The sequence below is a fragment of the Sinocyclocheilus rhinocerous genome, unplaced genomic scaffold (assembly GCF_001515625.1).
Source record: "Sinocyclocheilus rhinocerous isolate Xijiao unplaced genomic scaffold, SAMN03320098_v1.1 scaffold1043, whole genome shotgun sequence".
NCBI classification, from domain to species: Eukaryota; Metazoa; Chordata; class Actinopteri; order Cypriniformes; family Cyprinidae; genus Sinocyclocheilus; species Sinocyclocheilus rhinocerous.
This window is the reverse complement of record NW_015642610.1, coordinates 1185608-1205289: the sequence shown is the minus strand read 5'-3', so window position 1 is coordinate 1205289 and position 19682 is coordinate 1185608. Positions and strand designations below refer to the sequence as shown.

General features: G+C 37.3%; 2 protein-coding genes and 1 pseudogene across 2 annotated transcripts in view; all 3 read right to left on the bottom strand.

Moving 5' to 3' along the window:
- LOC107756246 (collagen type IV alpha-3-binding protein-like) overlaps positions 1–3141 on the bottom strand; it is a 24469-nt gene extending 21328 nt beyond the window's left edge. The window contains exons 1-2 of the mRNA XM_016573281.1: positions 2636–3141; positions 1052–1186 (exon numbers count right to left, since the gene is read on the bottom strand). Of these exons, the coding sequence (XP_016428767.1) occupies positions 1052–1186; positions 2636–2722 (222 nt within the window). The 5' untranslated portion in view covers positions 2723–3141. The remainder of the gene's footprint in view (positions 1–1051; positions 1187–2635) is intronic.
- Positions 3142–3724: 583 nt separating this feature from the next.
- On the bottom strand, positions 3725–8338 carry LOC107756297 (arylsulfatase K). Its single transcript, XM_016573331.1, has 8 exons — positions 7949–8338; positions 7603–7732; positions 7339–7498; positions 6669–6951; positions 5386–5557; positions 5081–5305; positions 4327–4542; positions 3725–4176 (listed from the first exon to the last, which is right to left on the bottom strand). Exons 1-8 carry the CDS (start codon positions 8063–8065, stop codon positions 3902–3904), a joined length of 1578 nt encoding a protein of 525 aa, XP_016428817.1. The 5' UTR covers positions 8066–8338; the 3' UTR covers positions 3725–3901.
- Positions 8339–8967: 629 nt separating this feature from the next.
- Positions 8968–19682, bottom strand: part of LOC107756245 (nucleolar protein 6-like) — an 11920-nt pseudogene continuing 1205 nt past the window's right edge.

Here is a 19682-nt window from a genome sequence, read left to right as displayed (position 1 = left end):
ACAAGAGACCTCCTTACTGAAGTGAAAGTGTTGAGTGTTGTCACCAAATTCGGGGGATCCCTTCAGCTCGAGGAGCCCTCTCGAACGCCACCCTCCACGCGTCGGTAGCCCCCCGGGATCTCTAGATCGGTTGACGCCGGACCGCATATTTAACCGCCCGTAACTCCCGAACCCCGGGGACTATCGTCGAAAGAGGGCCTCGAGATGTACACTCGATTCGTGTTCGAGAGGGTTCCTCGAGCTGAAAGGATCCCCCGAATTTGGTGCGGATCCGCCTGTAAAAAAAAAATTCATATCGGTGGCATATTTGCCGATACCGATATATCGGCGACAGGCTCATATCGGCTGATAATATCGGCTAAACGATATATCGGTCGGGCTCTAGTTATCATATCACAAAGCTAAGGTCAGACCATCAAATTTACATAAAAAACTGCTAATGCTAGCATGTTTCTTTGGATCGTGATTAAAATTCAGTGGTTCTGCAACTGTTTCACACATTCTGATTAATATAAAGGCAGTTAGGGGAAAAAAAAAAAAACGTGATACAGATTTTGTCAAACCACCCAGCACTAATGCAGATTGTTTTAATCCAGCTTCACAGTAATAAATAAGAAACTAACAATGTTGCAAAGTTCATCAATAATCATCTTTTAAGGCATTATTTATAATGATAATTCCATAAAGTATTCAGATGTGGTTTTGCAGGATGTTTAGTATGGATGACACTAGGATATGTCTGTTCAAAGTAGCGGAAGTGGAGTACCCTTGTACTTTCTACTCAACCTCATCTTCTGCTTTGTCCACCTTGAAACAATCACGCTGTTCAAGAGAAACCCCCAAAACAAGTACAACAGCTTCCTCGCTGACAGTAGCTGACGGATAAACACTGCATGATGAGCAGGAAGCATTACTTCTCAAATATTTTCACACTGTGGTACATTTCAGCTCTTCACACCACTGTGAAGTCAAGATACTGTAGTCAAGCTAAGCCCCTGATAATTATACAGATAAACATGACAGGACGCTCTACAGATCAGATCAGCCTTACCGTGATGACAGCCTTGCCGAGACAGACGGACCCTCTACAGCCGAACTCCTTCTCATCTGCTGACCTGTAGTAACTGAGAATATTGCCCTTCAGCACAATCCAGCGGTCCTGCCATCCATGAATGTAGTTTGTCCACTGAAAATGAACAAAGAGATAGTTATTCATATCATGCGGCTTACAGTTATCTCTTCAAGTAATTGCAACAAAGATGAAACCTTCCTGAGGGTTCAAGGCTTCAAAGTTCAGCAGGTGACTTTAACTGAACATTACCCAAACTACAATAACTAATTGGGTTTATTCAGTATACATTTCTTAACATAACTTATAAGTGCATAAACTTATGCTTTCAAAAAAGAGGTTAAAGAGAAAAATATAATGCATATATGTATATATATATATATAAATAAATAAATAAAATGACCTCAAATATGAAACAAATCAAACATTTTGACTTATTCTTACTCCTTCAAAAAGAAAAAAATAATAATAAAGCTTTCCCTAAAAGTAGTAAATAAATTACTTCAAATATGAAAGAAAAATATAACTTATACTGTAAGTGCCAAATGTATTGACGTACTTTTTCACAAAAAGATATGTATAAATTAAAAAAGCCGAGTCATAGCCAATGACTGCTATTTTGTAGACAAAATAATCATCTAAAAATAAAAGACATAAGCTAGTAGTTGGATCATCACAAAAAAAGCGATTAATTTATGTCAGGAAGCAACTACATGCTCTAATACGTTACAATACATTTATATATTTATATTTTAGACTACAGTCATGGCCAAAAGTTTTGGCAGTGACATAAATTTTGTGTTTTGCAAAGTTTGCTGCTTAAGCTGTTTATTCACATTGTTTCTAGATAATTGTGTAGAGTGATCAGATGCATTTTAAATAATTGCTAAAAGATTAATTAATAAATCAATAAAATAATAAATCAATAAAAGCCTTTCAAACTTGATATGCTTATTATTGTTTTTCAGTATACCATAGAAACATGTGGAAATAATCTACAAATACTGAAGCAGCAAACTTTGCAAAAAACAAAATTTGTCACGGCCAAAAGATTGTATTTAGGTTTTAATGGAGTTTACTGCGATTTCATATATGATCTACTTTATAACGCTCATTACAAAGTCATTTAAAACCTATTGAATTTACAATAAACGCTACTAAAATGTATTCACACTTCTTAGCGTAAAAGAAAATTCATAAAATGTTGTAATCAGTAACTTCACCACGGCTACTTTGACATGCCTGAAATCGACGATTTTAGGATTTATGAGGTACTGACTCGAGAACCGCTTTAGAGCGGTTGTCACAAAACAGTTCACCTGATTCACTGCAACGTAGACCGTGTCGTTTCAGTCGGATATCGCTCATATGTTACTGATCGCATTGGTCGGGCGAACATGCGCAGTCACAAAACTTCCAAAAAGTTGCGACGTTTCAGTCACATATAAACAAACAAAAGTAATTCACTAACCTCAATTTCCACAAAACCAGTCCCAAATACTGTTGCACACTAAAAAAAGCGTTTAAAAGTGTAGTGTTTTACAATAATCTTATGTTTAACGTTACCTTACTGAGCGTGCCGCCGAGCTCGTCCAGCAGCTCTATCTCCGGGTCCAAATCCTCATCTGAACCCGACGAGCTGCAGTCCGACATCAGGAAAAATTATGAAAAAAGTCCGCAGTCGTCCTGTTTTTAATTTTACTAACGTTAGATCGCGTTATAACTTAAAAAGCCAAAACATCAACACTAGCTCCGAAGTCGCTTAAGGTCTGATGTAAACAGCGCCAGGTGTGAAAGCCCATCCTACTCGAGTATCAAACATCTGATCAAACAAAAGACGACACGCAGAGACGAGTTCAATGGATCGATCGAGCTTGTCTTTGATCCTCACGTGACCCGTGCTGCAATAGAAGTCAAACATCAATACTGCGCGTCTACAGCAACAATGTTGTCTGCTGTTGCTTGTACACACACGTTTCACGATTATCTTCTGGGTTTTAAAGTTTTTGGCTTTTTATATCACCCCCTTTCGGTAGTGCGAAGTATTACATAAACTATGTTCCATCGCCACTTATTGATTACCTTTGGGAATTTGCTAAAATCATCCTAAAACACGTAAGAAAACAAAAATAATTATCAAAAACCGTTATCATATTTCTGGACGCATTGTATTTTTTGGAGATAACTTGTAAATACCATGGTAAATGAATACAATTATTTAAATCCCAAAAAAGTACCATCATATTATTATCTAGTAGTTGTGGAACACCAGCAAGATCTAACAAAAACACATAGAACAGACCGAAACTTATGAAAACACTTCCGGGTTATAATTTGTCCCAAAATTACAATAAGAAATTATATTTTTGCTGAAAGGAAACCCTTACTTTTACCGCTTCACCCACACAAAAAAAAAAAAATAATAATACAAATATATATATATATATATATATTAATATTGTATTTGTTCAAATATTATTTTTATATTATTTTTCAGGTATTTTTATTACCTGAATTATGTAGCACTTTGTGTCAACTTCTGTTGCTTTTAAATGTGCTATTTGACTTGAAAAAAACAAAACAAAACTCCTACCACTGTTTCTAAGGGCAGGGCCCCTTTAAATAAAAATAATAAAATCATATATTTTAGGTTATTTTACAACTAGAGTGCATCTGTAGTAATTATAGTAAGCTCTTTATGAGGCAAACTATGTTTCAGGTACATTGGGTAGCAAGCCTTGACTTATGCAGATTACATTGTTCTTTTGTTTTAAATAGGAACATGAATCATGTCATGCTTGTGCTGATCATTGACAGTTACAAATCTGATGGTCAATCCAACCCTAATAGCCACTCCTCAATATCTCTCTCATAGGACTTGGCATCCTTTTGCCAGTCAATATGCCATCGCAGGCTGGCTATGACCTGGGAGTAACTGTCTCCTAGGCTTTGCTTCCATTCCAGAAACTGTTGCTTATTGTAGCTGTGAACAGCTTGGGAGACACTGGGGTAGTCCACAATTGTGCGTAACAGCTTGTCCAAGTTCTGACATACATCAGGGAAATGTGATGCAACATTTCTCAATTCTGATTCATCTTTGGACAAGTCTATGTGGAGAGAACATTGAAACCAGTTACTTTAAACAGTTATATATAACAGGGACATCACATGCCGGTTATGCAGAATACTATGGCAAAAGAAGATATATGTTTTATTACACATCATCATCAGCAGTGCTATCATGAGAAGAAACTCACTAAAGAGTTGTGGGGGAATGGTCAATCCATCTGCATATGTGATGTACTTCCACTCGGCGATCCTCAGCATATATGTGGAGGCGTTCGCATTGCAACCATGATATTCACTGAGCACCCAGCCGGGATGAGGCTCTGCTGATTGAACGCTGACCCCAGAAATCAGAGGGATCAGTGAGTGACCACTGAGACCCCCTGGCTGTGGAACACCAGCAAGATCTAACAAAAACATATAGAGCAGATGGAAACAAATGAAAACATTATATACACAAACATTACATATACAACATTATATACATATACACGCAACCAATACTCCAGTCTTCAGTGTCACATGATCCTTCAGAAATCATTCTGATATGCTGATTTGGCACTCAAGAAACATTTCTTATTTCTTATTTTATTCTTATTATCAATGTTGCACACAGTTGTGCTGCTTATTATTTTTGTGGAAACTGTGATACATTTTTTTCTGGATTCTTGAGCTCAAAAGAACAGAATTTATTTGAAATAGAAGTTTTTAAAATTTGAAATGCCTTTATTGTTACTTTTGGTCAATTTTTATATGCCCTTGCAAAATAAAATACAAAATCTTACCCACTTGTTATGTTTATGGGCTGAAGTATGACTTTTTTTGTTGTTGTTGTTGCTAAGATTCACCCAAATACCAAGCCATGCTTTATTTTAAATAACTGAACCTCAGCTTATAACACCACATTATACTAATACTAGTGGTGCAATCAGTTCCCAGCCTTACCAAGCACAGTGGGATAAATGTCCACTAGTGATGCAGGTAGACTGATTTCAAAGCCAGACTTCACTCCTGGGCCCATTATAAGCAGAGGGACATGAGAGCTGCCCTCGAACATGGACATCTTATAGAACTGCCTGTGTTCCATGGCTAGATCCCCATGATCCGAAGTGAACAGTACGACTGTCCTGTTCAGTAAGCCAGTGTCTCTGAGAGCAGCTATCACCTCACCTACAGACACAAAATCACAGTATATCATTACATCAAACCCAGTGACAAAACAGCACTTAAACATGGATCTGGTTGCTCACCCAACATGCTGTCAGTTTCAGCACACATGGCATAGTAAAAGGCTCTAATGTTTCTGATCTCTTCTTTTGTGAAGTGGCCACTGCAATTTTTGGTGAAGGTGGAGTAGTAATCCACAGGGTGCATGTCTTCAACCCGCAACCACTTTGGAACAGACACTTGATCATAAGAAACCTTTGAGAGAAAACACAATCATTGTCAGAGTACCTCAGATTAACTACTGCTACAGATAAACTGCCACTGTGAGACTGACTCTGTTTTGAATTAACCTTTATTTTTATGTTAATTTTCATTTTAGTTTGTCTTAGTCATTTTGTCATGTAATTTACTTTACACATTTCTAATATTTCTATATAGCTTTAATTATTTTTTAGTAAATTAAGTTAAAGTTATTTTATTTCAGTTCTTTTTTTAGTTTTGACCTAATATTTATATTTTATTTCATTTTAGCTTTATTTTAATTACAGAAAACAGTTCTTAATAATTTGAGTTTTAGAATCCCTAGCAATGCCCCTGCCACATAAATTCACTATGGTTGTGTTAAGTCTTCAGAAACATTAATTAAAAAAAGACGACGACATGAAACAGCAGAAACACATTAATGAGCACATTATATTATATTTGATGGTATATGTTTGGATGTGTTATAACAACAAAGTGGACAAAATGTTTTTTTTTATATTTTATTTCATTTTAGCTTTATTTTAATTACAGAAAACAGTTCTTAATAATTTGAGTTTTAGAATCCCTAGCAATGCCCCTGCCACATAAATTCACTATGGTTGTGTTAAGTCTTCAGAAACATTAATTAAAAAAAGACGACGACATGAAACAGCAGAAACAAATTAATGAGCACATTATATTATATTTGATGGTATATGTTTGGATCTGTTATAACAACAAAGTGGACAAAATGTTTTGTTTTTTTTTACTTTTGTTTTCAATTTTTTTTAAATTTAATTTTGTCTGTCACTATTAAACATTTTAATTTAATTGGCCAAGATCTCAGATCGAATTCTGCCATTCTATTTAGAAAATAAAGGGAATAGGTAAACAGTGTGCAGATTTTCCTAGTCAACTTTCATTTTTACTATTCAACTGTTTCCCTCTGAAACTAAACAGACTGTGTGGAGATTTCAAGTCTTGTTCAGTTTCTGATTCTTAGATTCAAATCCCAAATTAAGTCCAGTGAAAAAATCTTAAATGTTTTAATACTCCAATTCAATTAAGATTTTAAAATGTACAGGTTATTCATGTCTCCATTAAATCAGACAAGGCAACCTGCCTTGTTTAGCCAATACGGGGAGGTGCGGAAGGTGGAACCCCCGGCTGTGGGTCCCAGGGAGTCTGTGCGGTACGGGTGAGGGAGATTCAGCCCCACATATAGTGCAAATGGCTGGGCGAGAGACACAGCCGTGTGTCGGATCCACTGGACCGCAGCATCAGTGACGTTCCAGTCTTTAGTCATCACCCTCTTTGTGGATGCATCACCCACCAGATCGGTGACCGGACGGCCCTCTTGTCTCAGCAGGAATGGAACGTCTCTGGTCCACGCCTCCACACGATTACTGAACAACAGAGAAGTTCCAGACGTCAGAACAGTTCTTTGACTATATTTAAAACGGTATATTTGTTTCATAATTTTCAATACATGCTAAAACAGCATATTAGAATGATTTCTGGGATCATGTGACACAGAAGACTGGAGTAAAGGCTGCTGAAAATTCAGTTTTTATATCACAGAAATAAATTACATTTTAAAATATATCCAAATAGAAAGCAGTTAATTGAAATACTAATAATATTTCACAATATTAGCATTTTACTGTATTTACTGTAATACAGCCTTGGTGAGATGTATTTCAAAGACAATGAAAAATCTGGCCAACCCACTTTTGAAATGAAAATGTATATTTGAGTGTCCAAATACATTTTCGGGGCTACACAAAAGTCACCTGACAGAGTGATGTCCTGACGTGTAGTCTAGTTTCCCCATGCTACGAGTGTGGTACCCACTCTTTCCTAAGCGGTCCATCCATGTGGTGGCATTGGGATCAAGACATTTATAGTTGTTCCAGGCCTGAGTCAAATGAATAAACTGACCACTCCACATAGCTGCCAAAACACATCAAGATATTCATCTGATTTCTACAGTGCATGTACACATCAATTTTGGTACACAATAGATATCAATATGCAGAGGCTGACTAATACTATACCTGCCCTAGAAGGACAGCAGATTGGTGAATTAGTGTACAAGTTAAGAAAAACAGCACCCATTTCCCTCATATAATTGATGTAAGGCAGCTGTACAACTTTATTGCCTGGAGAAAAAGTTAACCTGCCATCCTTTAGAAATAAGAAAACAGAAGTCAGACAACACAGATTCTGTGTCATAAAACCTGGTGAGCTGCCTTCATAAGCTTTTGCTTTCTAGTTAGGCAGCTCTCTAGGGTTTGAAACACAGCTCAGTAATTCTGCAAAGTTAAAGTGACTGAAAAAATGAGTAAATAGTCACCGTTGAGAAGTTATTTGGTTTATTATAGTGTAAAGTGAGTGACTTACGAAGGCATCAGACATGAGCATGACTAGGTTTGGTCTGTCACGTGATGTCCAGTTCAGAGACATGTAGTGCGCGTTCATATGAAGAATCAACAGCACTAACACAAGGAACAGCAGCATGTTTCTGCATCCAGAGCGATAAAAACGACTTTTAAAGACGATGTAGATGAAGGTTTGACTAGTCGTAAAAACCTCGAGCGAAATGTTCGGTCTGCATATGCCATAGAATCGCACTATCAGCTGACTTGTCCATTTTACACATAACACCAGAAAGCCGTACTTTTTGTCGGTTTAGTTGAGTTATAATCCGTACTATATGTTTGTTTAAAGAAATCGCTTCTTCTTTTCCTTTTCCGTAAACAATCAGGTACATACCGCCACCTATTGGACAAAATACAATACTGCTGTAGACAAAATGAGTATCCCATGAAGAAAAGCCCTGTATTTTACATAATATCATCAGCTTGAAAATTCAGCTTTGCCATCATGGGAATAAATTCGATTTTAAGATATATTAAATTAATAAATTCAAAATATGATTGATTATATAATACTATATAGTATATATAAAAATAGGGGGGAAAACATTTTATTTCAAATTGTAATACTTTACAATATACATGTTTTTACTATATTTTTGTTTAAATAAATGCATTATTGGTGAGCAGAGACTTTATTTAAAAATATTATGTCAAAAAAGTAAGAAAAGTGTTCTTTAATTTTCCACAATGCAGAAATAATAATTTGGGGGAAAGGTGTTTAACAAAACAAATTGTGGTCATAAATTATGAAGAATTATTGTCTTTGGTCCTTTTTTTAATAAAATACTATCTAAAATAAAATGAAATGTTTTGTGACATGCAGTTAGTATAGTAACATGATTGTCTCTTTCTTTACAGAGCCAGATTCAGTCTTAAATGCATAGAAAGGTGGGTCACAGCTCATTGTATGAAGGGAAAACAAATCGTCTTGTTATTACTTGATTAAAATAATACAGTAGAACAGTATTTTTAAAAGGCAGATGAAGAGAATTTAATTGAAGCAATTCAAGTACATGAAATGTACAAGTAAACACACAGCAACATCCAGATTAACAGTTATTTCTACAGAAACTACTGCCAGATCCTAGACAACCCATTTTTCTGTTCTCAGATCAAATTTTTTGACGAGACCCTCCCCGATGATGCGGAAATCCTGCAGGATGGCCTCTACATTTGGCACGGTGGTTGCCACATCGTCATTCACCTCCACACGGCGGGCATTCATTAAAGATATCTGAGAACAGAGAAAATCAGAAGCAAGAAGGTGCCATAAATCTTAACTGTAACTCAGTTCGCTTAAATTCTGCCAACCCTACTCAGTGTCATAGTAAATAAAAGCTCAAAATAAAATTGAGAAACCTTAAACGGTTTCGGCTCAAAGGCAGCTGGCTTCCACAGCACTGCGATCACGGTTCCGCCATAAGGGTCATAGAAAAATAACACCAGATCTCCAAATGCTTCCTAAAAATCACAAGAGAACTGGTATAAGATGCATCTGATCTAATTTACATGGTATTTTAAGTCTAACAGGGCATAATGGGAAAAAAATCAGCAAAAGTGAATTAAAAACCCCACAAACCCTGAGTTCAGACAGATACAGTCGGACCGGATCATAGTCTATGACTGGCAGAGCTCCTCCTGAAGTGAATGGTTCTCCTCTATGGGTTCCTTGCAGGAAGGTATTGGCAGGAGGATCCACAGCTTTAGCTAACATTGGAACCTGCTTTGAATCGAGGTGGATCAGAACATCATCCTCCAGAGGAGGTCGAAATGCCACCTAGAAACAAAGGAAACAGTGAGGTTAAATACAAAAAGATGACAGCTGCATAAATTTGCATAATACAGGTTAAATATAGAGGAACTGACCCAGATGTCCTGCTTTTGATCAGAGTCAAGCTGAGTCTCTAAAACACGTAGACTTTCTGCTGCCAACATGACGGCACGCTGGAGCATCTATACGTTGGAGACAACATGAGTACATACTGGTAAAAAATGTATAGCCTTAATGCATTGTAAGTCACTTTGGATAAAAGCGTCTGCTAAATGCATAAATTATAATTTTTTTAATTATAACATCACCGTATATGTATACCATACAATGATGAATACATGAGTCAGAGGGCCAAATTACCTTGGTGGAGTGAAGGGAGCAGGATGTAGGAAGAATTGAAGCCACCAGCAGATCAGCTGCTTCCTCTCGGATATCTTCCAACAGGAACTGAGATGCCAACCAGCGTTTAGCCAGGCGGCACACAACACCAAAACACCCATACTGCTGCTGGAGCCTAACATGTAACGTGTCATGGTATACATTTATCTAAACAAGCCACTTGCCAAGACAAAGCTGAGCGTGTTCTGCATGCTTATATATGTGCTGTACCCATGCAAGGTGCTGGTTAGGAAAGGTTTGTGCAGAGTCTCCAGCTCCAGCGCCTGGGCCTCAGCGTTGTCCCTGTAGATCAGCATTCCCTCAGGGGTCAGGCTTTCCCTCAGGATCTGCGGTTCTCTGTGATATGCCACCTAGATTCGGAAGACTAGCCCATCCTGAACGGATGAAGGTGAAATTATGTTGAGTGTGCTTGTAACTTCAGCTCGACGGCATATTACTAGCATCATAAATGTGAGAAACAACAGAAACATGAATAAATGCACATTACCTTCCACACATCCAGGTAGGTGGGTGTGGCATGACATTTGTATTTGTGTTGTTTGCACAGCAGTTCGCCCAAGCAGATGTGAAAGGCTGCTTTAACATGGCGTATTGCCATGTGCCCATTTTCCACTTCCCTCCATATGAACAATGACTAGAGAAACAAAAGAGACATGTGAGGATGAAAGATAACAGCATATTCAAATAAGTCATATCTGTGGAGCTGCACTCAAAACATAATAAACTTCAACCAAACCAGAGTGCTGCAGGAATTAATCCTAAATCCCGGAAACAAGTTGGCACTTTTTTTTTTTTGCACTTCTGCTTCTATCGTCCCAAAGTCAATGTATTTTTAATGGGTTTTTGTTTAAATGCCTGAAATAAAGTCTCAAGATATCTTCACATTTTATTCTACGACATAAAGACCTGAATCAGCTTTCAAGACAAAAGCTTTCACAGCCTTGTTATTTTTATGCTTTCATTCTTGCAAACTATTCTAACTCGAACTTTCCAACTTTTCTTTTTAATCTTTATATGAAATCTACTTGTCAGAAGCTTAGTGTCGGAGATGTTAAGGTCATTCGACTGTGTTGTTATTCATATCCTAACTTTAGCTTTTTATTTCTACCAATTGTATTTAGGTTTCAAAATTCATAAAATTTGTGTTCATTTGTGAAAATTATGGATGAACACATTTTGTAAGAATTATAAACTTTTACTGGTCACAGAGATTTTCGGCAATAATCCAAAAGCCCAATTTTTGTTGTTTTTTGTTGTTGAGGGAATCAGGGTGATGCTAACTTCTGCTAAGATTTATTGACTCATGTTGTTCCAAACCGATATGATTTTCTTCTGTGGAACATGTAAGGAGAACTTTTAAAGTATATCTATTTTATATCATAGAATTATGAAAAACTATGCCGTTTTGATGTGTTGATACAGTAAAAAGAAAAAAGAAGAGTCTGAAATGCATTACCTTTTATAGGGGTGATGTAATAAGGGCAAGGTTTATTTTCCTTTGGCGCTAATCCAATATGGTTCTTCTTTCTGTCAAAAAACACAAGGAACTGGTGGGAAAACCTGCAGAGGACAAATGAGGAAAATTAAGAGATGCAAATGAATATATCCCACAACTCAATATAGCCAAGGAGGTGGCTGACCTGTGTGTATCTTAAGGCCTGGTGGGCACCCTGCACTGATGTGATAGACAGCGGCAGACCCTTCAACTGCCAGAGCTTCTTGCTCAGATCATCGTAAAGACTGAACCACCTTCAGACTCTCCTCCTCTCCTGTAGTGCAGATCTGGGGGACAAAAACACACCATGAACTTGTGCAGATGAAGCAAAACCTTTACCATTTAATGAGTAACACATTCACTTCTATGAAGTACCTCTTTGCCAACTTTGATGACGATATCCAGCTGTCCCCCAACAAATCTGATGCATGATTTAGGGATATCTGCATGACTAGAATGAAAGAAAATAACAAATAACAATTTTTTGTTTCTATGAGAATGTAGTTAATGGAAAAATGTGTCAAGGAAAAGCTTAGAAAACGAAACAGAACAAAAAAAAATTAAAAGTGAAAGTGACGTGACATGTGGCCAAGTATGGTGACCTATACTCGGAATTAGTGCTCTGCATTTATCCCATCCAAAGTGCACACACACACCGTGAACACACACCCGGAGCAGTGGGCAGCCATTTTTTTGCTGCGGCGCCCGGGGAGCAGTTGGGGGTTCGGTGCCTTGCTCAAGGGCACCTCAGTCGTGGTATTGAAGGTGGGAGAGAGCGCTGTACGTTCACTCCCCCCACCTACAATCCCTGCCGGTACGAGACTCAAACCCGCAACCTTTGGGTTACGAGTCCGACTCTCTAACCATTAGGCCACGACTTCCCCTGCATGCAATAAAAATGCATGCAATGTTTTTTATAATTTTTATGCATGCAATAAAAAAATAACTAAAATGTTCCACAGTACCGCCTTAAAATGAATATTCAGTTTGATTCTGATTTACAAGCTTTCAATTCAAGTTGACTCCAATTTAATTAGATTCTGACTCATTTGGGTATCTTTTCTGTATCAGTGGCATCATTCATATCAGTGTTAAGTATTATTTATATGCTATCCTGCAGGTTTTATGAAGGTCAATTTAAGAACCTAAAGAACCTTTTTTTTTTTACATTTGTATCTTAAGTAAATGTCTCTTGATTTAAGGATGTTTAGATATTTGTATTGGAAAACAAAAGTACTGAGGAAGATACATTTTTGGTAATGCATGCAACAATTAATTCAATAACTTGAATTTAAGCCTTTCTGTTCTGATTTCTGAGACTTTTGAAGACCTGCAGAAACCCTGTTATTAATATTTTGAATTGAGCTTTTTTATTTTTTGTCATTTTTGTTTTAGTAATTGTTATGTGCTTTTTTATACGTTTTTTTATATTTGTATATAATTTATTTTTATTTCACTTTTAGTAATTTTTTGTAAAAGTTTAGTCAACTTATTTTATTTCAGTTAGTTGTCAAGGCAACACCTCAACTTTTCATTCATTTTCACCTAAAATGTATATTTTATTACATTTCTTTTTAATCATTTTACTTTTAGTTAACAAAAGTAACACTTTCATATAAAAAAACTAAGATAATGCTATAACTTGGTACATTACTTTCAACTGCTATTTACTAAATCGAATAACAACCCAAAAACTGCTCTGAAGACACTAACTGAAATAAACTTTACTTTAAAGTAAACTTGTGTATTGACTAACACTTTTAATACATCTTTAGAGAGTGTATTCAAGTTAAGCAATGTAATGGCCAAAATAGAGACGTACAGCTCTAGAAGGTGAGCAATGATCTTCAGTAGAACGAATCTCCTATGAGAGATGGAGTTCCCTGACCACAGCACTGCCTCAGTGATGGCTCCATCCTGGAAGCCCCGCAACTCTTGAGCAAGAGCCCCACAGCTGCCGGAACTCAGCAGCCTTCAAACACCAACAACACAGAGGGTTTTCAAACACAGCTACAGAACTGTAAGACACATACACAGACATCTGTGCATATGTGGGCTAGTTTACCTTAGGGTTATCTGCTGGCGGTCCTCTCTCGAGAACAGAGGGAGCATGTTCAAGGTTCAGCAGCAAACCAATGCTCAGAGGTGGCTGATCCTTGTGCTTAGGAGGTGCACTGTCCACTGCAAAAATCATTTACACAGTCATTATAACAACATGTACAGACTGTTTAGGAATGCTTTGATAGGTGAAACAGCCAATCCTATGCAGTACATTTTGACAAAAAAAAAAAAGGAAATGTTATTGGTAGTGAATCTACCTCAGGGTCTTGGGGGAGTGAGTGTGCCAGAAGGTGGATCCTTTCTCCAAGCCCTCGCTGCAAGAGGGACAAAATGAAAGGAAGCGCAGTGAGGACATAATTCCCCGCTTTGGTCCATGAGCTCATTGAGGAGTAAAAGCTTCTTACAGGAGGTCTGCAAATTCACCAGGCTACTCAGTCTGAGGAAAAGAGTGAGAAAAGAGTGTAATTGAATACAAAAACACAAGAACAGCAGGTCTGTGTTGACGGACACTTACTTAAAGACATTATCATATGTTCTGAGCATGGATTTGGGTGTCATGAACAGAGCGTGGAAGCCGTCTACTGTTGGATCATCCCAGAACTTCAGAGGCAGTGATGCTTCATGCTGGATCTGACAGACAAATCAGAAGCATTTAGATTATGGCTGTCAACCCATTTAAATTTCCATGCCAATAAATTAATCAGATTAATGAAATATATGGCAAAAGCCCCCAAATCAGTGTTATTTTAGTATTATTAATACACTATTTACAGTATTTACTAATATTTTAATTTAGTTCATTTTAATTTTCACTTTAATAAATCATTTCCATTTTAATTTTAGTAATACTGTTGAGTTTTTGTCATCTTTATTTGTTCGTTTAATATTCTAATCTAATATTCATCTGATATTTATTTAGCTTTTCATTTCAGTTTTAGCACTTAAACATTTTATTTCAGGAAACATTTCTAATTTTCATTTAGTTTAACTTTTTTCATGTAATATTTTATTTTATTTCAGCTTTATTTAAAATAACAAAAGCAATTTTTAATCGTTTTTTTTTAATCGTTTTAGTATTTGATAATGATAATAACTGCCCCAAATGAAGATATTTCAAAGGCATTACATTATTGTGGCATACAAGTAAATCTTTTGGCTCATTTCCACCAAGTAGTACGGTTCAGTACAGTACCGTATGGTACGATTCGGGATGGTACACCCTGATCCGGCCTGCGTTTCCACCACCAACAGTACCCTTACTTGATAGGCGTGGTGTATACAGGAAAGTAACTACTGACATCATTCTCACGCAAAGAAGAAAGCGTGACATTGTCTGTGTGTATGTGTGTGAAAATATAAAATTATAAAATACACTGTTATCAGATTAATGAAATATATGGCAAAAGCCCCCAAATCAGTGTTATTTTAGTATTATTAATACACTATTACAGTATTTACTAATATTTTAATTTAGTTCATTTTAATTTTCACTTTAATAAATCATTTCCATTTTAATTTTAGTAATACTGTTGAGTTTTTGTCATCTTTATTTGTTCGTTTAATATTCTAATCTAATATTCATCTGATATTTATTTAGCTTTTCATTTCAGTTTTAGCACTTAAACATTTTATTTCAGGAAACATTTCTAATTTTCATTTAGTTTAACTTTTTTCATGTAATATTTTATTTTATTTCAGCTTTATTTAAAATAACAAAAGCAATTTTTAATCGTTTTTTTTTAATCGTTTTAGTATTTGATAATGATAATAACTGCCCCAAATGAAGATATTTCAAAGGCATTACATTATTGTGGCATACAAGTAAATCTTTTGGCTCATTTCCACCAAGTAGTACGGTTCAGTACAGTGCCGTATGGTACGATTCGGGATGGTACACCCTGATCCGGCCTGCGTTTCCACCACCAACAGTACCCTTACTTGATAGGCGTGGTGTATACAGGAAAGTAGCTACTGACATCATTCTCACGCAAAGAAGAAAGCGTGACATTGTCTGTGTGTATGTGTGTGAAAATTTAAAATTATAAAATACACTGTTATTTTTTTTGTGTGTTTGTGCGCTCTGATGTAAACAAGCCCAATGATGCATGAGCAGCATGGTGGAACGATTGAAGGAGACGCTTTATTCCTCTTGTGTTGTCATTCCCCTTGTAGCACGCACAAGTGACGATTCTCTGTCAACCAATCAGCATTCTGCAGTGAGTCTAGCTCCACCCCTTTAGGTACCGGTCTACTGTGCTAGGTACCCCAACGGAAGGGTCCCAAAAAAGTGGTACGGTACAGTTCACTATTTTGGTACCATTCACAACTTCTGACAATGGAAATGGAAATAATTGCGTACAGTACTGTACTGTACTGAACCGTACTGCTTTGTGGAAACGAGCCGAAAACTAAAATCTCTTATATACAGTTTTTATATACAGGCCAGGTGGCCTGACTGTGTTCGTTTTTGGACTTTTTTAAAATTTTAATTCTACTACAATAACATGTTAAAGAAAGAAAGGCATGGTGATGCAACCAAAACAAAACGGGTTGAAAACAGCAAGTAACTGCATGAGTCACTTCTGCTCACCGCTTCTGAGTCTGGGTTTCTAGACAAGGTGATACCGTTCTCTGTCAGATCTGTGGAAGCTGAAAATGTGAAAGCAAAAGGCAGATGTAACTGATGAATACACTTACTGTATATAAGCACCATAATAACTACTTATGAAAATCATTCTGACCTCTCTTACCCAAGAAGTGCAGGGCATTCCTCAACAGCTGGTAGGGATTCATTGTTTTTCCCACTTTGTGTGTGGACAGAAGATAAGTCATTAACATTTATGCATGGAAGCCGCAGAAACAACCTGCACCCTAAAGAAGCGACAGAAACAGAATTTATAAAAAAGAATGTGTTGTTTGTTTCTTTCGTCTGACTGCATAAAAACAAATTGTATCTTTTGAAAAATTTGCTAGAACAAGCGGTCTGCCAGTTGTTTAACCATTTTTTTTTTTATATATAAAATTGATTACGTGAACACACGTACAAACACAGAGAAATAATGTGGTCTTACCTAGTCTAGTTCTCGCTGTCTTAGCCACACTTTGAGGAGAGCCACACCCTCTCCAAAAGCAGGACACTGTGCGCTGATGGCCGACAGGAACTGAAGACGTGACAGTGGGAGATGATCTCCAAGAACTGTACTGTTATAATGAGGAGTAGGAGGCTCACTGCTGTCTGCATCATAAAAAAATGACAGAAATATATTATAACATGACAGTATTGTTTGCTGCCTCAGTCAGGAGATCTCAGAAAATTCCTCATTACCTTGCTGTGTATCGGCAACACCAGTTAACCACTCAGTCCTGATGTTGTTCTTCTGAGGATGGAAGCGGCTAGGTTTGAGGAAGTCCGGTGGGGGAATGGCAAGAATCCGTATTGTGACTTTACTGCTGTCTTTACCTAAAGGCCACACACAAAGGTTACATGATCACTTCAGTTTAAAACAAAGATGAAAAATCAGGCTGGCACCCTTATATATGCATGCTCCGAGCACTAGAACAAGCGGTCTGCCAGTTGTTTAACCATTTTTTTTTTTATATATAAAATTGATTACGTGAACACACGTACAAACACAGAGAAATAATGTGGTCTTACCTAGTCTAGTTCTCGCTGTCTTAGCCACACTTTGAGGAGAGCCACACCCTCTCCAAAAGCAGGACACTGTGCGCTGATGGCCGACAGGAACTGAAGATGTGACAGTGGGAGATGATCTCCAAGAACTGTACTGTTATAATGAGGAGTAGGAGGCTCACTGCTGTCTGCATCATAAAAAAATGACAGAAATATATTATAACATGACAGTATTGTTTGCTGCCTCAGTCAGGAGATCTCAGAAAATTCCTCATTACCTTGCTGTGTATCGGCAACACCAGTTAACCACTCAGTCCTGATGTTGTTCTTCTGAGGATGGAAGCGGCTAGGTTTGAGGAAGTCCGGTGGGGGAATGGCAAGAATCCGTATTGTGACTTTACTGCTGTCTTTACCTAAAGGCCACACACAAAGGATACATGATCACTTCAGTTTAAAACAAAGATGAAAAATCAGGCTGGCACCCTTATATATGCATGCTCCCGAGCAAGACCATCAATCTCAGTTTTCTCCACAGGGTTGCTTCTATTAGTGTACTCCAAGCACCAAAAGAAAAGAGTGTGCTAAAAGCAATTAACTTGGAAGCTAAAACGATTTGAACGAATAATAACAGTAGACCCACTTTGGCATGCAAGCATTTGCAAGTAAATGTAATGCAAAATTTAAAGGAGCTAATGAGTACCACAAGCTACTGTTAGAACAATTGTACTTGGGGGTTTGAGTAGTAGGACTGGGCGAAGCCAGTTGCCATGGAGACAAGAATAGTGCAGTGAACCCACAAACTTTGCGAAGGAGAGGTGCCGCGCCAGGCCAGCCAGATACAGCGCTCGCTTTCGAGGGTACCGCTGGTTAATGGCATCCATTGGGTGCAAAATAGACTTCAAAAAGAAAATACAGCATATTGTAACAGAATAAAATAATGCACAGTAGATTAGATCGAAACACTGACAGACAGAGAGATAGACAGATATATACAGACAGATCTATAGACAGATGTATAGACAAAGATATAGTCAGATAGACGTATACAGACAGACAGGTGGATGGACATTTAGACAGACAGAAAGGATTTATAGACAGATGGATGGATATACAGACAGACAAGAGAGATAAACACATTGACAGACAAACAGACACACATACAGATTGACAGATAGATGGATGGATGTATAGATAGACATAAGCTGGGTTTCCATCCAAAGTTGCGAATTTAACTTAATTGTTAAATTGGAATATCGCATAAAACATTTGCGAATAAGCACCATTTCCATCCAATGAGTCAAAGAGAACAAAATCATCACTTCCTGATAAACTGGCACTAAATATCACTAAGAAAAGTAGGGGAAGCCACTGAATATAATAATTTTCATATATAATAAATTACTTGTGCCTCAGAGCGAGCAGACGAAACACACAAAAAAAATGCAGTCTGCATTTTTGGATGCCTGCTGTTTGGGAGTGCAGTCGTGTAAGACAGTTCTGGATATTTCTGGAGACAATTATACAGAAATACTTTGACGACAGACTTTGCTCGGGTTTTTAAGAATAACCATAACAACATTTCAAATGCTGTGAAATGAGATCGGTCCACTGGTTAGTCAGGTTATGCCGTCCCATCGCGGACTCGCGGAGGGAATGCATTTCCATTTCCCATTATTCGCTTTAACCCTTTTTTGCACAAGTCAGAAACCACAAAGTTTTTTGAGATTTAAGGGATTTTTTTTTTATTTGGCATTTCCATCACTCGTTTCTGATGCGATACTTCATAATGCGCATAAAAACAGGATGATGGAAACATACAGTGGGTATAGAAAAGAATCACCCCCCTTCAAAATAATCAGTTGCTTGTTGCTTTGCAGCCTGAAGTAAAGACGGACACAGTTTTTGTTTAATCCAGCTGTATTTACTCATCCAAGTGAAAGATATAATACCAACATGTCAGAAAAAAATAAAAAAAACAGAATCACTAAGTTGGAAAAAGGATCACCCCCTCCTAAAAAAGACTTGTAAACTCAATCCAGTGTAGCAAATCACCTTCTCAATGGCACACAAAGCCATTTGACTTTCAACTGTGATGAGCTTTGGTCATTTTGATTAGCTCAGCATGAAAAGAGCTTTCCTGGAGCATTTCGTTCCTTGGTAGTGCAACTGAAGCAAACTATCAACTATGGGTGGCAAGGCTCTGTCAAAAGATCTCTGGGATAAAGTTGTGGACAGGCACAAGTCAGGAGATGGATACAAAAAAATTGGTTTTTATCAATGCCTAGAAGCACAGTGAAGTCTATTATTATGAAGTGGAAGGTATTTGGTACAACACAGAC

Bases quoted from the DNA above. Each gene is read 5' to 3' on its own strand.
- LOC107756297 (XM_016573331.1), bottom strand. From the start codon at position 8,065: ATGCTGCTGTTCCTTGTGTTAGTGCTGTTGATTCTTCATATGAACGCG. The intron at 5,558-6,668 runs GCAGGTTGCCTT...TTTCTCTCAAAG, and splicing joins CCCCGTATTGGCTAAACAAG to GTTTCTTATGATCAAGTGTC. The intron at 4,177-4,326 runs GTGAGTTTCTTC...CTCTCCACATAG, and splicing joins CATTCCCCCACAACTCTTTA to ACTTGTCCAAAGATGAATCA.